The 23,592-nt window shown below is 39.6% G+C and overlaps 2 protein-coding genes across 2 annotated transcripts in view; one reads left to right on the top strand and one right to left on the bottom strand.

The window, feature by feature from the left end:
• Positions 1–1,380, top strand: part of LOC128367463 (dehydrogenase/reductase SDR family member on chromosome X-like) — a 32,067-nt gene extending 30,687 nt beyond the window's left edge. The window contains exon 7 of the mRNA XM_053327989.1: positions 1,041–1,380. Within this exon, the coding sequence (XP_053183964.1) occupies positions 1,041–1,220 (180 nt within the window). The 3' untranslated portion in view covers positions 1,221–1,380. The remainder of the gene's footprint in view (positions 1–1,040) is intronic.
• slc12a8 (solute carrier family 12 member 8) overlaps positions 1–22,978 on the bottom strand; it is a 102,740-nt gene extending 79,762 nt beyond the window's left edge. Inside the window, exon 1 of the mRNA XM_053327986.1 lies at positions 22,967–22,978. The gene's annotated coding sequence lies outside the window, so the exon portion shown is untranslated. The remainder of the gene's footprint in view (positions 1–22,966) is intronic.
• Between the last annotated feature and the right edge of the window lie 614 nt (positions 22,979–23,592).

The following is a 23,592-nucleotide window of genomic DNA, read 5'->3' as shown; positions in this document are numbered from 1 at the left end:
CAATACATCGACAAGAAAACTTAAATTTTACTTGCAAAAAATCCGCTTTACGATGTTCACACACTGCATTGTTTATCTGAACTGACAAAGAGCAAAGTGGATTTAAAGCAGTCTTCTTCTGTCACTCTTTAAAAATCAATGCAACCAGCAGATGAAATCAGTATTTGGAGGAATTGGTCATTCTAATTAGTGCATATTGTTTTAAAACTGCAGTATTCTTAACAGACAAAGAGGTGAAGTGAGATACAACAGAGCAACAGGTGAGCTAAAATGAGTGGTTGTCGTCATGGAAACAAGTTTTTGTTTTTTTTTCATCTTCACAAAAACTGTTCTTTTCCCCCTCCGCACTATAAAACCTGTCATGTGTGAACAGGCCTTTAAACTGTGCACTGCAAAATAAATGAATAATAAAATACAAGTTGTGTTTGACCGTATCGTTGTTCAAAGTGAAAAATATTTCCCTGCAAGCAAAAAAATTAATTTAAAAGAGCTATTAAAAGCACCGCGTGTACACACAAACACAGACACACACACACATGCAATGTTTCTCACACAAACTATGCAAGTGTGGTGTTGATGCTCCCAGGATGTGATCCGCTCTGGAACCTGCTCCTGGTCTCCCAGCTGACACCGAGATCATTGTTAAAATTCAGCACTAACACTCACACACACTTATCCAAGCAGACACATACACACACCACACACACACACACACACACAAACACACACACCCTGAGCCTTCTTTTCACTGATGCTGACATACAATGACACCAAGCTTCCTCCGGCATTCACACACACATACACACACTCGCTCTTTGTTATTTCCGTACTTGTTGTTGAACTTGTCATCCTGCAGACACTTCAGTTCTTTTTGATGTTTATGTATCTTTGGTATGCTTTCTTTTTTTAAATTTTGATACTTGTCTGTCTGTCTGTCTGTCTGTCTATGTGTGTGTGTGTGTGTGTGTGTGTGTGTGTGTGTGTGTGTGTGTGTGTGTGTGTGTGTGTGTGTGTGTGTGTGTGTATCTGTATTTTCCCAGACTCCTGCAGAGGGCGCTGCCACTGTGCTGTACGCTGCTCTGTCTCCAGCCCTGGAGGGGGAGTGTGGAGGAGGCTACTGGGCCAATGGGCACAGGGAGATGACAACATCGTCGACCTCTGACCTCCAGCTGCAGCTAAGCCTATGGGAAGCCAGCCGCAGGTTGCTGGTCCTGCAGTAGCACGGGACTAAAGGAGGACTAACTGGGCTAAACCCCAGATGAAAGCTTCAGATATAGACCCTTAACTCGGGGCAACCAGCCAACCTTTCCTAATTTTTCTCCTTTTCTCCTTTCATACCTCACGTCGAGGTTTTCGTAGCAATTTATGTTGACAATCTCACAATCCACCACTGGACTGTGATTAGTTATTTTGGGAGTGAAGTTTCCCTTTTTGTTCCAGACCGGCCAAAGAAGGGCTACAGGGGATGGAAGACGTTTTTTTTTTTTCACTGTGAGCAAGCAAACATGCACACATACAGCACACCACACTCTAGGGTTCTGCCGATATTTAATTTTGCTGCCATAGATAATAATCAGTTTAATTATAAATCAGATATCAGTTATCATCCATCTCTGATATAGTTGAGTTTATTCCCTGATCATAGCTAACCTCTGATGTCTGACCAGAAAAGTCACTCCACAGTGAGGTGTTCAAACACCTGCTATGAAACCTGCCTCACTCTGCCTTAATGTCAATAGTCTGGCTTTCAGTGAAGAGTCATTGTTCCTCAGTGAACTAGATGCTGTTTCAAAGGCTTTTACATCCTAAAAATAAAATTCTAGACAAACTAAAATGCTTCTCGGGTGTGAAAAGAGTTCAGTTCAAAAGCAGATTTTGAGTATTGGCGTCAAAATCACATGTCGGTCGAGCCCTAGCACACACACACACATATTCCATGACAGCGATGTGTTTTTCAAACCTGAAACCGCCTTGCTGTGGCGTGGGAATGTGATGTCATCAGGATGTTTTAATGCATCACAATGATCTCTCAGATCGTCTTGCCATCCCACCTGTTTGACTGGGAGCACTTTGTGTTATTTTGGTACATTCGTGTGCTTTTAACGGTTACTTCTGTCATCTGTCATCTTAACTCCTTGTATTTGTATGATAAGCTATGTTTCGAAAAGGTGCATCTTGTCGTACTCATGAAGATGCTGAGAGAACATCACCAACTCTTCTTTCCTCTGTCTCTTTTCAATGCTTAGAAATCCAACAAAAGACGTTACTAAGGCCTGAAGTGGGGTTTGGGAAGAGTTCTCATGTAAAGGTTGGGCCAGATTTGAAGTAATCCCCTCTGTAGACCCAAGAGTTATGTGACATTCTGTTTTGTTGTGGAGAATTTTCTTGCTGAATCCAGGATTTCCAGACGATTTCCTGTTTGCTTTTGTTCTTCTATGGTATTTGCTCAGAAACAAAAAGGAGAAGGAGCGGCAAACAACAGCTCCTTCACTCTGTCCTCATTTTCCTTTGTGATCCGTGTTAATCAGTTTTACTGTGTCTGTGATACATGTCTGTGTGTTTTATGTGTGAGTTAATTCCTAACTCGCCTTATAGACCCAATTCATGTTGATGGATAGCACAACAGTGGCCAGTCATGAAGGAGTGAAGACAGTAAGAAGAGAGAGAGGGAAAACGCTGTTATTTTTTTCCAATATTTAAGCTCTGATTGGTTCCCTATTGCTGCTGCTGCTGCCACTTCTTCATTTGGCGCTGCTCCCAGTGCATTGTGGGATTGAGATTTCCCAGTGGTGAGAATCAAACTCCATCTGCTGAGCTGACACACACAGTCACTCAGAAACATTGCAGGCAGTACATCCAGGCACAGGCTTATCTAAACAAGCACACAGCAAATAAACACGTCTGGTCTCATGCACGAAAATACTCTACACACTCACTTGCTCACACACACACACACACACACACACACACACACACACACACACACACACACACACCATAATACCATCACCACTGTGATTAACCATTTTTGCTGTGAAAATGAGAAGTTTTATCTCTAATCCCCCCCCCCAAAAAAAAAAAAAAAATTCTCTTCCCAACAAGTCATCGCTGTGTGTGCATATAATGTTGCTTTGAATAATGCTATTGAGCATCCAGGATTCATTATTCTCTGCTGTATGTGAAGCAATATTATCACTGTGGTAGCTAACTCAGCCAGTGGAACAGAGTTGAAACATTGAGAAGAGGAAAAGTGCCCAAGAGTGTAACAAAATCTCAAGTTAGTGTATACGTATGAAACAGACACCAGCTTTGAGTCACCCATAATATCAGGATTTCAAATTTTCTCTGTCTACATGCATAAAAAATGTTCAGCAAATTTATTATCAGCATACATTTGGATGAATTTTAGATAGTGTTTTCAAAAAAGTCAGTCTGAGGTCCTGAAGCTCAGGCTGAGGGAGAAAGAGCCACTCGACCATGTTACTTGATTTCACTGGATGCGGCTGTGGCACAGTTTTATTCCGTCGTACACCACTGGGTAGTGGAGCACTGCCTGTTCCTTAGGTGGCAGCTTGGATTCATGAGATCACGTAAGAATTGCAAGATCATGCAATAATCTATGTAACAACCATGGATATCTAAAGAAAACAACAAACAACATTAGTTTGGCTGTCCAACGTTGACTTACTCTTGATTTGGTTATTTTTATTCGATTTTTGTGCCTCTATCATTTCATATATGTGATTTTCTACTTCAGTGATTAACCTTTCATCGTCCACGGTGTCAAATTTCGGTCCTCTTAGACCTTCTGACCCAATGACCTCTGGCGCAGTGCCACCTGTGTGCAGCGTGATGTGACTTCCATTAAAAATGGACTAGGTGCGTGTTTTCAGTGGAGCGGAGAGCTGCTTCTTCAGTGCTTCTGAAACACACTGCAGCCTGTGTGATGGTATCACAAGCATTCATTAGAGCCTCCGCTATCAGCACTGGCGGCCACATCACAGCTGAACTGTCGGAATCAAGCCATTGCTTTGAGAGTCTAGACTGTGGTGTGTTTGAGTGCTCCTCGTCAGCTCATGAAGTAACTTTCCAAGTTTGTTCAAGGGGACATATCGTGCTTTCTGGGGTTTTAGGTATTTTCATGCTGTTATGATGTCTCTGTTAAACGTGGTCAGAGAGCCAAAACTTGAGGTGAACATTATGTAAAAATTCTCCATGTGAATCAAAAGCCCAGGTTCAGCCTGCTCTTAACGCCAAGTTTGCAAACTTCTGATTGTTTATGTAGCCTTTGAGCTGCCATAAGTCTGTCGAGGGGCAGCTTTCAGGAGCTGACCAATCAGAACAGGTTGGGCAGGCCTTAAAGAGACAGGTGTTAAAAGGGCTTGTTTGAGACAGAGGCTGAACTGACAAGTTGCATAAAGAGTCATTAAAAGATAAATCAGTTTTTGGAACCATAAATAATGCAAAAAGTATTCCAGTAGGGCCCCAGAGTATTAATATAGAACAGGAAATATGCATGATACGTCCCCTTTACATGATCTTTTCCTCATACAGCCAACAAAATTTGTTTGCTGTTACATATGCGACAACTGATGGGCCAGGTGAATGGTAAATACATCTGTATAACTTCCACTTATTTGTAACACCCTGTGACTAACATGTCCATGCTGTAAATACTGGAGTTCAAGCCTGGCTTCCATTATTTACACTTGTTTGTTGGTCTTGTTCATGTGATATGATAAAAAGGCATAGGGTAGATAACTTGAACACAAAAATCTGGTTAAATAGGTCACAATGATGTGATGTTGCTCAGAACTTATGAGTTGGCAAAGACTGTCTGAATGCTGTTGACCTGCACAGAACAGATTGTGGGATTCAGAGGCCCTCCAAATTTTGGGTAATAGCTGGCAGCGTTTCTTGGCCATGTGTAGAGGAGCTTTTGAAATGGGACAGGGCTTATTGGCTTGTTAAGATGAAATACCGACTCTGGAGGGTCCATCTTTAGACTAATGACACATTAATGTCACATTAAGGAGAATATGGTAGTGATGGAGAAGATTCTCACATTTTCCAAGAGTTGGCTGCATGAGGATTAAAAATAATAACAAACTGACAAAACAGCATTCCACCCGGAAATTAAAATTAGGGTTTAATTAACCTTGAATGACTTCGGATAATGTGAGGCAGCCATGTTTATATGGTTTTCAGGCAACCTAATTACAGCTAAGTTTTCCAATCATAAGTACTGGATTATTTGGATGGTGACGTGGACACTGTTTACAAGCCAGACAGTGATAATTAGAATTACTCTGATATGACAAAAGAAAACACATCACAGCTTAGTCTTGGCTCCATTGTAGAATTACTGAAATCTTCCCATGCAAGCTATATTATAGTATTTGAACTAGAATTCAATTCAGCTACTTTAACTACCATAAACTATGTGAGGAATATACATAGCAATAATATCATGATACCAACCTGAATATATTGGAAAAAGAAATTAAATGGCTTGTTTCAAATTGTAATTTTAAAGCAGACCTCATCACATTTGTTGTTTTTTTCTGCTGTAGCATTTGTTTTGGATTTGACTCTGCATGACAGCAATGTTTTTTCTGCATTTTTCTTCTTCTCAGCGTTGTCAGGCTCTTCGGAAACAAACACTGTTTATTACCTCTGTGCTTGCTTGTTTGATTGGGTGGTTTCCTGAGGCTGTTGTAAAGTATTGACTAAATAACAAACATCCAAACCGAGTCCCATTGGAGAGAAGAAAAAAAAGTGTTTGCTTCCCCCTTTACACAAATGAAAACAACAGCTTCCTACTCTGCAGTGCCCATTTAAAAAGTACAAGGATGCAGTGTGAGGTATTGTGTTTTTCACAGTCCAGCTGCTGTGGTAGATGTATTAAAGGTTTTCCAAAGACGAGGTGAGGACGAATACAAAGGTCTCTCTTGGTGTTCTTGGTTTTCTCAGTGTGCACAGACGGGATGCTAAATTGTCAATAATTACCGTGTTATAATTTTAGCTCTCTCCTCAAGTGTTCCACACAGACAGAACGACACAGTGAACTCTCTGAACTTGAATTACAAATATAGAAAAAAGAGCAAAAAACAAAAAAACAGCTCAAGTAACTGTCTGTGATTTCGTCTTAATGTGATTTACTCGTATATCATAATTTCAAAGTTGCTGGACACGGACCAGTGGAGCTGTATGTAGACTGAAAAACGCTCTAATAGCTATTCTACTGACTGACCTGGGATTACATTTATATTAAATGTTCCAGTCCCAAATTCTGCAAATCCTAAATGTGTATATGTATAGGAAGAGAGAACAAATAAAGATGTATTCTAGGGGTCAACCAGATGAACTGAGTCCTTACTCTGATAGCAGTTTCCCTTGAGAGAAAACACACTTCCCCTGTCATTTCACCTTTAATACATAACCTCCTTTACCATTTTCTCCTTTTGGTGCAAGTGTTGGCTTCAAATAAAGGATGTTCCCGCCTCAAATCCAGTGTAAACATTCAGTCCATCTGGGCCCCTATGGTTTTATGAAATGTGCAAAATGTTTTATTTTTATCATAATTTTGTTGTTGTTGAGATACGCATCTTATTGCTTTTGCTGTGCCTAAGAAAATCTCCCTCATATATGTGTAACCGTGAATTTTTCATGTAGAAATGAACTTGTAGAAGCTGTGAAACCGTCTTGTCCCGTGCATTGCCGTAAGTTTTTTCTCTCTTTGGAGTGATGGGAGTGGAGGTGAGGAGTGTGTGTGTGTGTGTGTGTGTGTGTGTGTGTGTGTGTGTGTAAGTGCGTGTGTGAGTGTGCGGGTGAGCATGTGTGTGTTTAGATAAGGGAGTTTATGTCCATGTTTTTTGTCGATGGTTGTGACATTCCAGCAGCAGCCACCACCTTTTCTATTATCCAAAGCCTCTCAATAAACATATCATTGTGCCACTCTTCCTCTCTGTCTTTTACACTGTGTGTGAGTGAGAGACTGTCAGTCTGATGACTCTCGATGTGAGACACCGAGCCTCGGGCGCAGTCTGAACTTTTGAGACAGTCTCAGATCCATCAGTGAAACAAACACACATTTACCATCCAGTCACCAGGATGAACTCAGTGCTGTTTTTCCTATCATTAAATGTCACATTTGTGTTACTAAGTGTTTCATCTCTGATACATTTATTCTTTATGTGGATCCCCATTTAGCCTCTACAAAGTGGTTGCTAGTCTTCCAGGGGTCCATATCATAATAAAACAAACAATTTAATTTCATCACATTAATCAGTAAATCTTCAAAAAGGTTAAATAAAAAAGCCAAGTATAAAGATCAGAGGATGAGTGAAATGAACTAGATCATACAAAGAGTACAAGGATAATCAATAAATTACCTTAACCTAAATTACTAAACGCAACATCTGCAGTCTGTAGATGTAGTTTTACCTGTTTTTTGAACCCTGCTGTTAAATTACTGTTGCATTACATTCATTTGGCTGAAGCTTATGACAAAAGCAGTTAACATGGAGGAGCATTTTAGGACTCATCACCTTGTTCAAGGACACAATTTATCAAATTTTGTGGGGAAAAAACCTGAACTGGTCTTTTTAAAATCAGAATCCACACAAGTATAGATTAGTGTTTCAAATATTGTTCCATTTGGACAAAAAGACAATAAGAACTCTCTCAATTTAACCATAAATCAACGAAATTATCAGATTTTATTAATCAGTTAATAAAAAGTCAGCCGTGGCCATCTTCAGTCCACAGGTGGTACGTGCTTGTTGAACCCTGAAACACTTTCATTGGTTCATTTGTTCAGTGTGACACAAATTTTTCATCAGTGTGCTCATACTGTACATTCAGGTGGTTTTCAGATCTGACCTAATGCTCCTCTGTTACAAGTGCTTCAGGAATATGAATGTACCGGCACAGTCAATTTCCATCTTTCATCAGAGGTCAATTTGGGATTTTTGCCTCTATAGTCTGCATTTGGGTTCACATTCATGGTTTATATCACATATACATCACATTTTTTTTAACAGATTTGACACTTATCTTTTCCACATCATAGCTATTTCCACATACTGTATTGCCCTCTGCTCCCCACTAAATATGCAAACCTTGAACCCAGTGTAACAACAACATGAATCAGACATCTCTCAGTGTGCATGTATGACAAGAGTTTCTATTAAAAGAGGCAGAGAAGAGCTGCTGTCATCTTGTCTTAAAGGAAAGTGCTGTTTAGACATCTGATTAGGCAGCTGAGCCAACATGATGGAGCCTCAAGAATCACAGCACAAGAAAGAATAAGGCTTGAGAAATGTAAGACAACTCCTTGTGGTGCTTTTGAATGGCAGGCGAGGAGAAGTAAATCATGTATATGCCGCCTTGTTAGAATAAATATCTGAGGTGGTGTTTCCTCAGCTCTTTGAAACACGGGGACACATACATCGACATGTCTCTACTTAATTGACATCTGAGTTCATTCAAGTAGAAAACAGAGAGACAAAAGCAACCTGAAATGGCAGAATGATTATCCCCATTCATGTCCTGGTAATTGACGCTCACATACATGGGACAGATTATGGTTTATAACAATGAGTATGACCCACAAAGCATTACAAACACACTTAATAGGTCCTTATCCAACCATTAAGTGGCAGCTCTCCCTCTATAAATTCCTTATGGGAGATTCAATGAATGCATACTCATAAACTAGGAAGTGGCTTCAATTTATGTAATTATTGCCAAATGACTAGGCAGTGTTATTTATAGCAGTATACAAGAGGGACCAGATTATTCACACTCACCTTTTCTTTTTACACAGTTTTTGAAACATTTACTACTGTGCTGATGTATATAGTTTGGTTACTCATTATTCATCTCAAGAGTAATATTAAGTTGCTGACGACTGTATATTGCTTTACAGAGGCATTAGTTGATTATCTCCAAGTCACTACTTTCTATGAACATAAACTTGAATGAATTGGTCGCTGCCTCATTTTAGCTCTTCTAAAAGTCAGTTTTCAAGTCCATTTTGGTGACGATGATGTACTTTTACTTGTAATTGATTTTTTTTTCATTGCAGTATTGAAGAAGCTACATAAGGTGACAGGGGTCACTACAGTTTATACTCTCATATTTAGAAAAGGTGACACTGTAGAGGTTGGTAAATGTGATATAATGTCACAAATGGAATTATAATGTGTTGCTGAAAGGTACAGTTACATTATTTACTTGGAGAGCCTACTTTTAAGGAATTGTTAGGTGTCTAACTGGGTATGAACCCAAAACATAATGAATCAGTGCTTATCAACTAAATGAACAATCACACTTTCTTCTGTTTTTTTCTTATAATTTGTAACAAATTGCCCCACCCTCTCTGTAAAATGCCCTGAAAATTAACCGATAAATAACTGCAAACCAGGAAATTAGTATAACATAAAGCTAGGTTCACAATTTTAACTGACTTTAATTTTAATATTAAAAGCACATTTGAGCTTTTAGTGTAAGTAATGGGGTCCACAGTGTGTCCACACTGTCATTTTATAGGAAAATGCATTTAAAAGTTTATCAGAAGGTTCTATGAGGCTTGGACAGTCTGAGTTAGTGATATAAAATGGATATCTGACACATTTACTGTCTTTTAAGCATCTAATTCCCTCTTTGTGTTTCCCTGTTGAACTCGGGTGACTGAAGCTTCATCTTAGCTTCAGATTAAACTTTAAATAATTTTTTGCACAGAAGGACGTCTGTGGATTTTGGCCTCTATCACTTTCATTGAAAATGTATAATGAAGGGATCCTCTAATGGTCAGTATGAATAATTATGGCCAGAAAAACCTGACAATTATGGAAATAAAGAGGAACCTTCATTGTTCATCTGAGCAACTGACTGTTGTTTTAACACAGACTTGAAACATGTGAACCTGTCCTTTAAAGAAGCTGTAAAATAAAGTGTTATGTTTTATTCATATTTTGTTCATTTCTCATCTCATGAATTAACTGACTAAACTTGGAGTGATCCCCCCAAAACTACATGTTTACATAGAAAGGTGAACAAATGATGAAGCATACAAAACAAATGAGGATCTCTTTTCCTCTGAAATATGAGAGCGAGCTGTCTGTGTTCAGGTCCACCTATTAGCCATCTTTAAGTGTGAGATTAAAACAGTCATTAATCTTCTAGGCAGCAATGGGTTATGGGAAAGGCCTGACAGCCGAGGGCTAAGTGATACATGGAACTTGTCAGGGCTCCTGATGGAGGGATGGATGGGGGGAGAAAAGGGCACACACACACACACACACACACACACACACACACACACACACACACAAACACACACACCCTCGTCACCTGGCCAATAAGAAAGGCCATTGAGATTACTGCAGACATAGTTTAGGTTTCAATGTTTATTTATGAAACACAGACAAAGCAATCCTCCAAATAATAAGACGATATCTCATCAACTTTAGCTCATATCACATCCATCTTTGAATATACTATATATGTATTTAATTTAGCCATAATGCTGATCTTCCCCTTACATTATCAACCTATGTTTGTTTTAGATATAGTTGATTACTTCTATGATGCACAGTGCAAATAGAGATATTTAGAAGCAAAAGTAACAAAATTAGTATGTTAATTTATATTATATTAATTTCTTTTGCCCTGGAATTGTGTCACAATATGCTTGAGTCATTTGAGGACAGTGATCTGATAACCTGCTTTTCTGTGTCTAACTTCAGTCGCCTGCTCCTCGTTCCAGACACAGACGAGACACAGAGGTTGAACTCTCCTTCACAGCCTGGAGCAGGTTTCTGCACGGCATCCATTTCAAATAAAAACTGCATTCATCACCTCACAGGACGGAGAGCCCACACTGTTATTCATTCAGTGAAGTTAGAGTTTGTTTGCTATGCATCTCAGTTAATCTATTTCTAATCATGGACTGTTCTGTGCTCTCTGATTGGGGCCAGATTGATTTGGTTTGGACTCGGGTTTATGGTCGGCAGCGGCTGGAGTGTGGCCAGTGGAGATGCAGATGGTGATCATTATATTTTAGAGTGTGTTAGTGTCAGTGGTCATTTTTGAAGTCATATATTTGTGTTATATATAGATTTGCAGGAAGATAGTGGATGTATTAGTCACTGAAGTATTTGTTTGTCTCTTTTTGATAAATATAAATGCAGCATGCCATATGCTATTAGTACCACTTAAATTGGAAATGATGCTATGCATACAGTAGAGGAGGAGGATAATTATTCATCTATGACATCGCTCCCATCTGTTGGGCTCTACTTTGTAAGCCATTATAGTTCCTCCAAACCACAAATGAAAGTTTCAAGTCTGTAAGTCTAAACATGTGCCATTCATGTCCTGTAACTTTTGTATCTCCTATAGTCAAAACACCTACACTGGTTTCAGACAATATTAATTGTAGTGATACCGCTTTAGTTCAGTTGCTGTCATATTGTTTGTTGCACAATCTGCAACACCAGTTTGAAAAGATAAGGCTAATGATTATCTCTGTTTTTCTTTCTGTCAAGTGCAGAGCTAAACCAACAGTGAATATCCAAAGCCTGATTCCTATTCATAATCGTAGTCCTCTGTGCTGTGGACTCTGCACATGAGATTTGTTGTAATGCAAAAAATATTTAAAAAAAAAACAAGCCTCAGCCTTTAAAGCTCAGTTTCATCTTTCATCTGTTACATTTTAGTAGCTAATTCTGCGAGTTTGGATCTCAGCAAGCTCCAAACATCTGTTTTCCTGGGGACGTGGGAAGCTAATAACTGGCTGTCAGATCAGTGCCAACAGCTGATAGTAACTTCATGTCAGGTGAGCTGAGATTATCTCCAGTACAGATCATTAGTGTGGTTAAATATAAATACTGAAAACAAAAAGAATGTGAAAAACATGTTATGTGATCAAAATGTTGCCGTTCAATAAATTAACAATGTGCTGACTTGTCTGTCTACACGAGTACAAAAGGCTGCTTCTGTATGCACATTTAAATATTTAAAACATATTTTAAGATTAAACCCCAGCAGCATACATTTACTGCCCTTTCACTGATTAAATTATCAAGAGTGACTCTCTCTCTCTCTACACACAGAGGTTCTCTACACAGCCAGTCACAGGTTTAAAGCAGGCTGATTGTTGGGCTTTAATTCTATGTTGGATATAAGCTCCTCGTGTTCTTTGCGTTCACCTTTTAATGCCCCATGATGATCTATTGTTTATATGGAAGAAGCTTCAAATTTAGCCTTGAACATTATATTCAAACAACAGACACGCAGAACAAAAAAATCAATTATTTGTAGCTTCAGCAGGAAAAATATGTGCTTTGGTGTTCTATAACCCAAACCCAGTGGTTCACCTTGCAGAGAGAAAAAGAAAGTAATGGAAAAAAAACACTTGCCTTTTCTTTTACATGCAATAAAAAACAACAACTTGAATAACAGCGTGGGAAATGTGTGACATAGGTTTTTTTTTTTTTTTAAATCCTCAAAAACACCACAAATGAGTTTCACAGAACTAATCAAGTCACATTTCCATTCATTTATTCAGTAACTGCCTTGATTTGTCCACTGATGCATCTTTTTTTTTTTTCATTCGACTAATGAGCCAACTGGTGTGCAAAACCAATTATTCTGCTGGAGAATCACTATCACTGCTTTCACTTTCTCTTTTCCAGTAAATGCAAATGGGATTCAATGTGGCAAAATATTTTTCGATAAGGCTCACAGTGGCATGTGTCGGGTAACGTGTTATATCCAGTCATAGTCAGTGTGTTTTCAGTATGCGTGTTCAAAAGGTGAGTGGTGGCAAACTTGGTGGCTCAGCTTGTGTGTCACTGCATGTGCATCCCTTTCTATCTCTATCACACACTTACGTATACACTCAGAGATGTACTGTAGGAGAGGACGGGATTTACTGTCTAAAAATGGCCAAAGAGGAGGAAGACGAGGAGGAGGAGGAGGGGATGAGACGAAAGCAGGGTAAGTGAGAAGATACATGGCAGTGTAGAAAGACTTGGAGGGGGGGAGGGAGAGAGGAGGAGGAGGAGGAAGAGGAGGATACATTTCTCTCAGAGCTGACATGGAAAGGAATAAGGGGAGAAGAGGACAAGTCATAAGGGAGAGAAAAATGACGAAGGAAAAATAATCAAAATCAGAGAGAAAAAGGAAAAAAAGAAAAAACGGCTCCACACAAAAAAAATCAAGAAATGCAGCAAGGCCGTAAAAAACTGAAAATGAGCTGTCATTTTCTAAGTAAGATTTATATATGTGCAGGACAACAGCGATAAACCAATAACTGAGATCATTTATTTAAGCCCATGTAATAGGGAGTGTCAATGTTTTCTTGCTGTGTGTGGGCTCTACAAGTACACACACACACATACAAATGCACTTGGTTCGGCCCGTCTTAAAAAGCGGATGGCACAACAATCTCCAGGGCACAATGCTCCACTCCACCCACTCATCTCCGCTGAGAGGATAGACAGAAGAAGAAAGAAGGGGAAAATAGCGAGGTGGGAGGGCAGAGAGCTATTTAAATAAAAGCAGTAAAGAGAGAGTGTAGAGAGAGAAAGACAGAGAAATGCCCGGAGTGTGAGCAGAGGCATGCAGAGAGAGAAAAACAGCAGGCAAGACAAGGAAAGGAAATGAAGAAGATGAAGGAAAGTGTAGAGGAGGTGAAAGCGGGGAGGAGGATGACACAGCGGAGAGAAGAGAAAGAGGAGTGTACGTTTGCGTCACATCTGCAGTGGAGGAGAACTGCCTGACAGCTATCAGACGCCTGCTGAATGACAATCTCTTCTCCTGTCTCAGGTGGCTGGCTTATCCCTCCGTCCTTCCTTTTCTTCTGTGGGTAGAAAACACTTCCGCGTCCTACAACGTCCTTGAAACTCAATGAACAATGCACAGCGCTTACACTGCCGGGCGATTTCACACCTGGCAATCCATCTTTTCTAAGACAATATGAGCTCCTGGAGCTTGCGTATGCCAAGCCGATACCATGTCATCACGGTCGATAAACTATTACAGTGGAATCAATGCTCAGCGTGAAACATGAATTGAATACAGTCAAGGGCCACATTGTGTAATTTAAGTCTTCAGCTGCCAGAGCAAATAAAAAAAAATACAAACACATTGGGGCTTTGTTAATGATGAGGAGTGCAATCTCTAAATTGCTACCGTTGAGTCAGAGGGCATTAACAATGTAAATTATTTTTATTTGGCAGATGTCGTCAAAGTGTCAGTGTGACATTTTGGAAAATACACTTGTTTGACGTCAATCCTACAGACTGATGAGAGGATCAATATCAGTTATCTTTATTAAACCCAGGACATGTTTAGCCTAGCTTAGCACAAAGACTGGAAGCAGGAGAGGGCAGTTAGTGGTGGATACCACAGTATACTATTGTGTTTGTGCCTCCATACTGCATAAGGCTGGAAATTGTATATATTTTTTCCTATTGTCCACAAATCTCATGTGCCAAACCAACAATAAACTCATTTTACCTACAATTAGTGTTTGTTTAAAACCTGATATATCTAATTCTACTGTGCCATCTCATTGACATTGTTGTCCAAACACTATTATAACATGTCAGTGAGTCACATTCTTGCACTGGGTGACATGTTCCTTCATCACAAGATTTTGAGCATGTTGGTTTGTTTAGAAACAGCTCCAAAGATTAATAACAGCGATCACATTTTTAATCTCTAGAGTATTTCTGTGTAAGGCAAACACCAATGTGGTTCTGTTTACTGAGCTTCACTAGTTGGTTGTGCTACATATGATAAGCTCTTGACTTTGTGCTACACCATACCTTTCTCAGAAAACTTCATTACAAAGTCAAGGAAAAAAGAGCCATTTCTAAAGAAACAAACTCTTATATAAGGAGCATACCACCCAGTGCAAAAGTGTGACTCATTGACGTGTTTTCAATAGTTTTTGGACAACAAAGGACATCTACGGTGCTGAGGAATGAGATAGAACAGGCTTTGGATAAACACACAATATTTGTAAGTAGGATCAGTTCGTTGTTGGTTTGGCTCTGCACATTTTTGTTGACAGTAAGGAAAACATAGAAAATCACCAGCCTTATCCTCTCAGACACCACGATAGATGTCATGGAGAGCTGTACTGGAATAGATTCAGGAGAAAACGGGCTAAAATAAAGATGAGCTAAACCTTAGCTGACTAACAAACAGCAGCTAAGGAGGGCTCATTGATTTGAACACAATGTGTACTTTTAGAGGAGCTCAAGTTAAATACCGACAGTCTTGGCCTATTGACAACAAAACTCTTTATTTCCATAATTGTCAGTTGGCATGCAGTCAGTGCAGCCGTGTTTATTTGAGTCTCATCACCATTTATTAAGGAAGGCAGATGATGACGTGCTGCTCTGTGGTGGGTTTGACAGTTCGTATCAAACTGGAAGCTCAGTCTTTAAGAACCTCTGACATTCACGACGCAGGATGGTTGCTATTTTCACCTGATTGATAGTCAGCTCATGATGGAGCCTAAATGAAATCCATTAAAACCAATCTGCTCCTGCTTCCCTATGACAAATATTTGACAGAACAAGTTTGTATTGCCTAGAAGTTATTTATTGGAACAATTACTGCTTTGGACTACTGTCTGGAATCACTGTATGATCAAGATTTCAAGGACTCTGGAAGGTCTCAGGTTGATCGGTGTATCCTAGTTTGTGCTGAGTAGATACACTGAATGCAGCACAGGAAGTAAAATACTGTGGTGTTGTTTTTAAGACTGAGGTTGCCTCTGGGATTTTTCACACCCACACGTTTGATTGAGTCACGGAAACTTCAGAGGAGTGAAATATTTACACAGCGGACTTTAGTGATTAGACCCCATCCTGAAATTAATTAACAACCTGTGAAGACAGCAGATGACTATTTTCCTCTGGTGGGATTTTCCTCCAGACACTGATGGCGGCGAGAGAAATTCAGAGTTTTTCTGCAAGTGGCTAAAACCTGGTATTCTCTGTCACACACAATTCCAACATACACTTAATCTGTGAAAAACAAGTACACATGTGTAAAACCACACACACACACAAGCTAATGAGTCAAAAATCTTTTTAAAGCAGTAATTATATATTTTAGATGCACTGGCTGCGGGGCTCTGGGAAAGGCAATGTCTTTTTTCCACACTGAAAAGTCTCAACAACTATTAGATATCATTTTCTAAGAACAGCAGGATGAATTGTAATGACTTTTGTTATCCCCAGGCCACATTTTTGCTGTCTGAAATATCCCAAAAACTATTGGATGGATTGACATGAAATTTAGTACTCTCCCCCTAAGGATGAGTTGACTGTGGTGCTCTCCTGATTTGGTTCAGAAACTGTTTGACCATCCGACAAGCACATTTTTTGTTGCATGCAGACTCTTTTAGGCCTGTTTTATCTTGGGTGATCTGATCAAGATCACCACTTTAATCACATATATTTTGAAGTGCCCCTGGCAAAGACATAATAGGAAAATATGTCATCAATGTGGCATTTGTTTTGAATAATCTGAACAGTTGGAATAGCCCATACATGTATGTTAATTCTTGAAACCTTTTTGTAGGCTCTTTAATCTGCACTAAAAACAAATCTGGTGCTTGTTTGACGGGATAACTGTGCATGAGTGCCTTTGGTCTTCTATCAGAAATTACGTAGGCAGCAACAAGATCCAGACAAGTTGACCAGTAGGTCAGCTTGTGACGCATAATAGAGACTGGTGTGAATGGCAATGTGTCTCGGCTGTCCACTTGTGATCAGATCACCCAAGATGCATGTTAATGCCTGGTGGTGACAGGGCTTTTGACATGCCATCAGGTCATTTTCAGACATCTGTCCCAGGAGCCTGTTGTATCATAAGTTTTCTATGCCTATGTGTGTGTGACAGAACTGTAGTGAGTTGTTGGCAGAGGGATAGATGTGCTTGTAAATTAAAATAACAATTTTCAGGTAAATTTAAAATGGAAATAGATAAAGCCAATTATGCCACCGGGGTTTGTTGTGGAGTCGAAGAACTCAAAGCAAGGACACACAGGATGACAAACAAGGACAACAGTCAGTTCAAGAATATTCATGATTCATGGTTAAAAAAGAGACCAGATATGACAAAAATGATATAAAACAATAAAGGCTATGTTAAAATAATTAAAATGACTCAAATTCAGGGGCATGGATTCTGAGATCAAAGTAAAAAGTGATTTAAATAGGGAGATTAAAATGTTGCCCCAGCAATTAGTAGAGCACAGAGCCCGGGAGGGACCATGGAGAAAAAGAATGACTAATTTGTGCTGTCGATTTAATAATTTATGCTCTCGGTTTAACGGAAATAACCCTCATGCCATCTTGGAATAAGATATGTGGATATTCTTCTGGTTTTGGCTTGTAAGTACAACATTGTTTCTGTCACAAGGAGAACGAAGCAGGTGGACCAACATGCAGGAAATGGTAGGCAGATGGGATCAAAAACAGAATTATTTATTGAAAAGCAAAACAAAACTGGCAAACTGAGCAGATGACTCAACAAAGATTGAACTGAAAACTGGACTTGCATACGAACTGAAAACTGGACTTGCATACGAACTGAACCAACAAGAAGATGAGGTGCAGGTGGGGAGAATACAGAGCAGGGCAGGGCTAACGAGGCTTAATGCAGGGCAGGTGTGTAGAAGATCAGAGGCCAACAATACAGGAAACCGAAAACCCAGAAAAACAGTCCTCTTCATAATAAATCGACATGCATAGAACCGCCACAGAATACACATTAACAAAATTCTCAAATTAAAAGCAAACAAAACAGCAAATTACAGTAAACGAGAAATCACAAAAAGCACTTAACACACAAATCATCCTATAATCAAAATTTGCTGTGTGACATATTTGTGGATATTCATTGTCACACGAATGCACACACATATCCAAGCTTCCCCTTGTTTCATCTGACAAAACTAAGGGTGGCTTTCAACAGACACTCCATTTCACTTAAAATGGAGTGTATCGAGTGTGTGTTTTGGATAATGTTGAGGAGTTATTACAATTCTTTGACTTTCATCCCACTCTTCTTCCCTCCTTCCCTGTTCACGTAGGACCGAGGAAGAGTGGGAGATTAGCCGGAGAGAGATAGAGGAGATTAAGAAGAGGAGGAAGGATCAGGAGGAAATGGAGACTATGAGATGGGAGGAGACAGACAGGAAAACTGGGGGATGAAATGAGGAGGAGGAGGACAGTCGTCCATTAAGCAACCATTTGGTTTAGGTGGAGAGTGCTGTGGTGTCCTTGGGCCTCAGGTCAATAAAGCCATTACATTATAGAAACACACACAAACACCGTCAAGGCAGTCCAGAGACCTGACATTGTGAGTGAGCATGTGTGTGTGTGTGTGTGTGTGTGTGTGTGTGTGTAGGAGACAAATGAGTGACACTGCACAGTCTGCCAGAGAGACAATTTGTCATCATGTGAACATGAGCTTTACCTCTGACAGGGACAATGACACACACACACACACACACACACAGCCACACACACACATACAGACACAAACAGCACTCACACCTTCAGGGTTCCAGTTCCCAATATGCTTACATCAAAGCATGTATGCCTTTAAAGAAACATTCTGCCATTTTTCATCTTCAGCTCTGTATGTCTATGATAAGGATAAAATGTGATTAGCTGTCCCTGTGCTTTTCTATCTTAACTTTGTCACCAACAGATACCCCAGCAGTGTCTAGAAGAGTCTGGACCATGATGTGAATGAAGTCAAATATCTGAGCACATTTGGCAAGAGATTAAGGAGCTAACCGGGATTTGAGGGAGACATTTCAGGAAGCAGGCTAACTTCATTCCTCTATATAGGTCTCGGATGTTCACATCAAGATGATTACATCTCAGGATGCACACACAGTACAAATACTTGTCTACACAGTTTTATTGTGACCACGTGGAGGTCTGCTAGTTGACACATACCACAGTAGGAGCCTGCTACCTAAAGGTCTTCTGACCTGCTGTGGATACGTTTTTATTGATATTTAAACAAAACAATGTAGTGATGGCATTCATTAAGCCATGTAGTGAGGAATCCATGTAAAAATTCCCAGAACTAGAATGGATGAGGACATAAATATTACAAAAATATTTCTACATGGCACTTGAAATGGATACATGATTAAGCTGCCATATTTCATAGTATTCTTATTGATTATAAATAAGTGTGTTGCCAGTGGTAGTGTGGCTTAATTCACTGTTGCGGTCATTACATTGCTGTATCTTTACATAACAAAGAGTTGTTGGCTGACATCCAGTGAGGCTTAATGTCATTTATCGAAGAAACATTTTTTTACTGCCTCAAACAAATAAAGTCATTTTGAGAACTGAAACACCTAAAGTCAGTATTTGTGAACCTGAGCAGAAAAAGTTATGATAAAGGTTTATGGCCACACACAAACAGCTGTCTCTCCTCAAATACTAAAACTGATCTCAAATGACACATATCTTCAGTTTATTTATTTTTGTGCTGCAAGTTTCCTCTTGTTTGTGTGTGTGTGTTTGTGCGCAGGTCTTTCAAGCTGTTATGCTGCATCACTCCTTAGTCACTGATACTCGTTTATGTGTGTGTTTTGAACAATGAAGCAGTAGAGCTATGTGTATTATTTATTTCACGCATTTGATTTGCTTGTGTGTGCCTGTCAGTATTCTTGTGCCTTCTTTTATTATCAGCTATATCTGTGATCTGTGTGTGTAAGTTTCTCTTTCGCTCTCTTTGTGTGTGTGTGTACTGTACGTGTGTGTGTGTATGTGTGTGTGTATGTGTGTGTGCCTCAGCTCCCCCATGGTGCAGTAATGAGACATATTGGCTAGACAGAGCTTTGGGAAGGTCATGCTAAATTGAGGCATTGAGGAAGAAAGGAGGGTGTGAGTTGTGAGACTCTGAGCTCCTAATGATGAATCAGAATATACTTGTGCTAAATTAGCGGTCAAATATCATCTTATAATAACCTGAAGAGGAAAAAAAGATACTGAGATGGAGAAAGAATGGGAGGAGAAACAACATTAGAAGACACAGATAAAACAATTCAATTTGTCATCTCACAGTCATCAACACCTCAGAGATCTGTTTCTCCAGACTGGAAGGCTGGGAAGTAATATTGGTAAGTTATTACCGGGTTACATGAACCTGATGACGCAATACATGATGCAGCTGCAGATGGATGCGAAAGAGTAAATCAAAAAGGTATACTGGCTTTTCTCCAGCCCCTGGGGAGCAACCCTTCTGGCCCACATACTTCACTGGCTGGATCTACAGCCTTCAGACGATCACATTTCTTCTCCTGCCAACAAAGTCTCTGAAGAATCACCATCATATACAAATGATTTGCACCAGGAAATGTGATTCTGCCTGGATTATGTTTTATTTTGCATTATTATATATTACATATGGAATACTGAATGTATATGCAAATTATTCACTGTAATATTAATTTGTTTTCCCCACAGTCTGCTACAGGCAGATGACTATTGTTTTACTTGCAGCACTTATTAGATTAAGGAGAATTAAAAGCATGTAAAATGGGATACGTTGACATTTTTAGTATTGAACCAAAATGAAATGATTTACAAACATCTAGCAAATTAGACCTCTGCTCAGGTTTGAACGTATGATAAATGTGTAATATGCTCCACCTCATAGGTGAAACAAAGCCAAGAGTCATGGCGATGTCAGTCAAGCACATTCTGCACACGTACACACGCAACATCAGTCAAAATGATTAAAATCTCCTCTGTAGGCTTACTCTGGCTGTGCAGGGTCTTTCATCAGATTTTTCCACAAACAGTGAGCTTTGAAGGGGATGTTAAGAAGCACATCAGTAGAAAAGGGGCTGGTGGCATTCATAAACACAAATATGTATGAAATAGTGGCAAAAAATTAAATTGCTCTTAAAAACAGAAAAAGAGATTTAAGAAAAAAAGAAAAACTGCATCTGCAGGACAAGCTGCCACCCTCTCTCATATGACTGTAAACTGTAAGCTATGACTGCCATTTAAGCTTTTCATTCTTTTCTATGTTGAACAGGGTGAGACTGCCCACAACTTTTTGACCCTACTCTTTCACTTCGTTCAATCTGATTGACCTTTGACCCATGAAATCGTGAGGATCTTCAGTGTCCTAACTGTTTGTGAGAGAGTGTCAGATTAACCTTTCACTGAGGAAATCTTGCTTGTTTATAATCTTGTTTTATAGATATGCAGCAAATGATACATGCAGCAGAGAAGAAATGTTGGTGTTTGACAGCAGTGAGTACAAGCACAGTGACAGAGATTAATCACAGTAAAATCTTTAATAAGAAGCTGTATAATTTACAACCATGTGGGAAGTGGTTGTCAGCAAACTAGCCAAATTTATATAATCTCTGCATCACTAATTCCTGCCACTTCTGTTTTGGCCAAACAGCTCAAGTAAATTTCACCAGGCAGATTTTGGTCTGACGGCAGCTTCAGTTAACTGAAACCTACCATCAGGTTAGCACTGGGTGAGCGAGACAGATACAAAGCTTTCAAAGAATACAGAATAACAAACAAACATTGATAATGTTCAACAGAATATCTTTAGTTTTACCATTCCTCCCTCAGCTTGACGGTGTGCAGTCACGTCTGATTTCGCCATCACTGATTAAGCAGATGATCTGCCTTAACATCACAAGCACACACAAAAAAACAAAAACAAAACAAAAGAAATAAAAAAAACACGCTCTCACAGCAGGACTTAAAAAACTGAAGCACCAGACTGAAATTATGAATTCATACACCAAAATAAACACGGTTAATGTTAGGAAACAAAATCCTGTGAAAAGGAAGGGCAGCAGCCTTCTCCCATCCTGGTCGTCAAGTTTTAAAATATGTTCCCTTCTGTCAGTTATTTCAGTGTCAGATCGATGCAACCCACCTCCACACCATTCACCTCCCTTTTTCATCAGGACCAGCTGTCCACCGGGTCTGTCCAGTGTGCTCATGTCCATCCAGATATTCAGCTACTCCTCTTCACTCCTTTATCTTCACCGGTGAATAGATTCAGGGGATATTCCTGTATGGCTCATGGTATGATAACTTAACTCTATTAGAGATTAAATCAGACCAAAGCTTTAGTTGCCCAAACATGTGGGACTCTTGCACTTTGTACATTTAAAAATATTTTTTGAAGACAGAGCTGTGGTTTGACTACCCAGATAAAATGAGAACACAGTGTGATCTAATTGTGAAAGACTCCTCATGTACCTTCTCAATGTGTCTTATTGTGCACAATCTATCAAATAAATGTATTTTGTAATAACTCGCTTAAGTTTTTTTTTCATCTGGTTTCTTCTCACTGATTTCAAATAAAGTTTTTAGAAGCTTACATCAAACAACCAATCTCCATCTATTCACCCCTCCTCCCACGTCTTCTGTGCACATTTTCCCATTTTAAAAAGTAATGCATTCCCGACAGCAAGTACACTCCCTCAAAAGTGTATTTGGCAAAGCAAATTCAAAATATATTTGTAGAAGATTTGCTTTGCAGCATTTGGACACTGGTCATAAAGTAGTACTTTGAAGTATTGGCTTTTTATCTCATTGCACATTGAATGATTTATGAACACATCCTATGACTCATACACTGACCTTGGAGGACACTGACCAGTAGGATCCAAGCCAACCGACAGCCAGTCTTTTTGTTTGTCCCCTCTTAGATTTACTGTTCTCTGAAATCTCTTAAATTTCTCGGCCTTAAATCACTGTACTATTGCATCCTCAGCTGCCCCACTGCTGCCAAGTGACCACAAATAAAACACCACGTAAAACAGCTGACCTTACATGTGGTTAAATTATCATTGCTTGAACTTTTTACATGAGGACGTACTTGAAAAACTGATGTCACTGTCTCTGTGTAGCACTCTTCACCTTTCTCGCTGTTGTGACCTTTCCAGTGTTTCGAGCCTTGGAACGTATTTCGGAGGCCTCTGGTATTGTGCTAGCCTACTTGGCTTAGCCTAGCTCATAGCTGGTAAGAAGCTTTATACAAAGAGTCCAAACAAACTCTGCAGTGGACAACTGGCACTTTTTGTACAACAGCGAACATAATACACGGCCTCTCTGTGATGCTCTAAACAGTTCTCTTGCTAATATCACACATTCCCAACTGAATACATTTACGTCATGGATGTATAAAGAGAACTGGGTACAGCTTCTGAGGCAGGGTCCTGTTCATTCCCATGAAAGTTCCTCAGTGGTACTTAAAGGCAAAAAAGTAACTTCCTTAAAAGGTACTGTGCACCCTCTATGGGCTCAATGCGTTCCATGGAGCATGCTCACTAGGGACATCTGCTGGCTGAGACCACTAACTGCCAGTTTAGCCCTCTGGCTAACTTGAATCGTAATAAAACAATTCAAAATGTGATCAGACCAAATCAAAATGGATGGATTTTGATAATGGAATTAGTCATTTCGTGGGGGGTTGTTCTTACTCAAAAAATGTATCAGTTGATCTACAGACGTGTGACCCATAAAGCTGGCTTCTTAA

Source organism: Scomber japonicus, chromosome 11 (assembly GCF_027409825.1).
Source record: "Scomber japonicus isolate fScoJap1 chromosome 11, fScoJap1.pri, whole genome shotgun sequence".
Classification (NCBI taxonomy): domain Eukaryota; kingdom Metazoa; phylum Chordata; class Actinopteri; order Scombriformes; family Scombridae; genus Scomber; species Scomber japonicus.
Note: the sequence above shows the minus strand (reverse complement) of the source record. Positions and strands in the feature narration are given on the sequence as shown.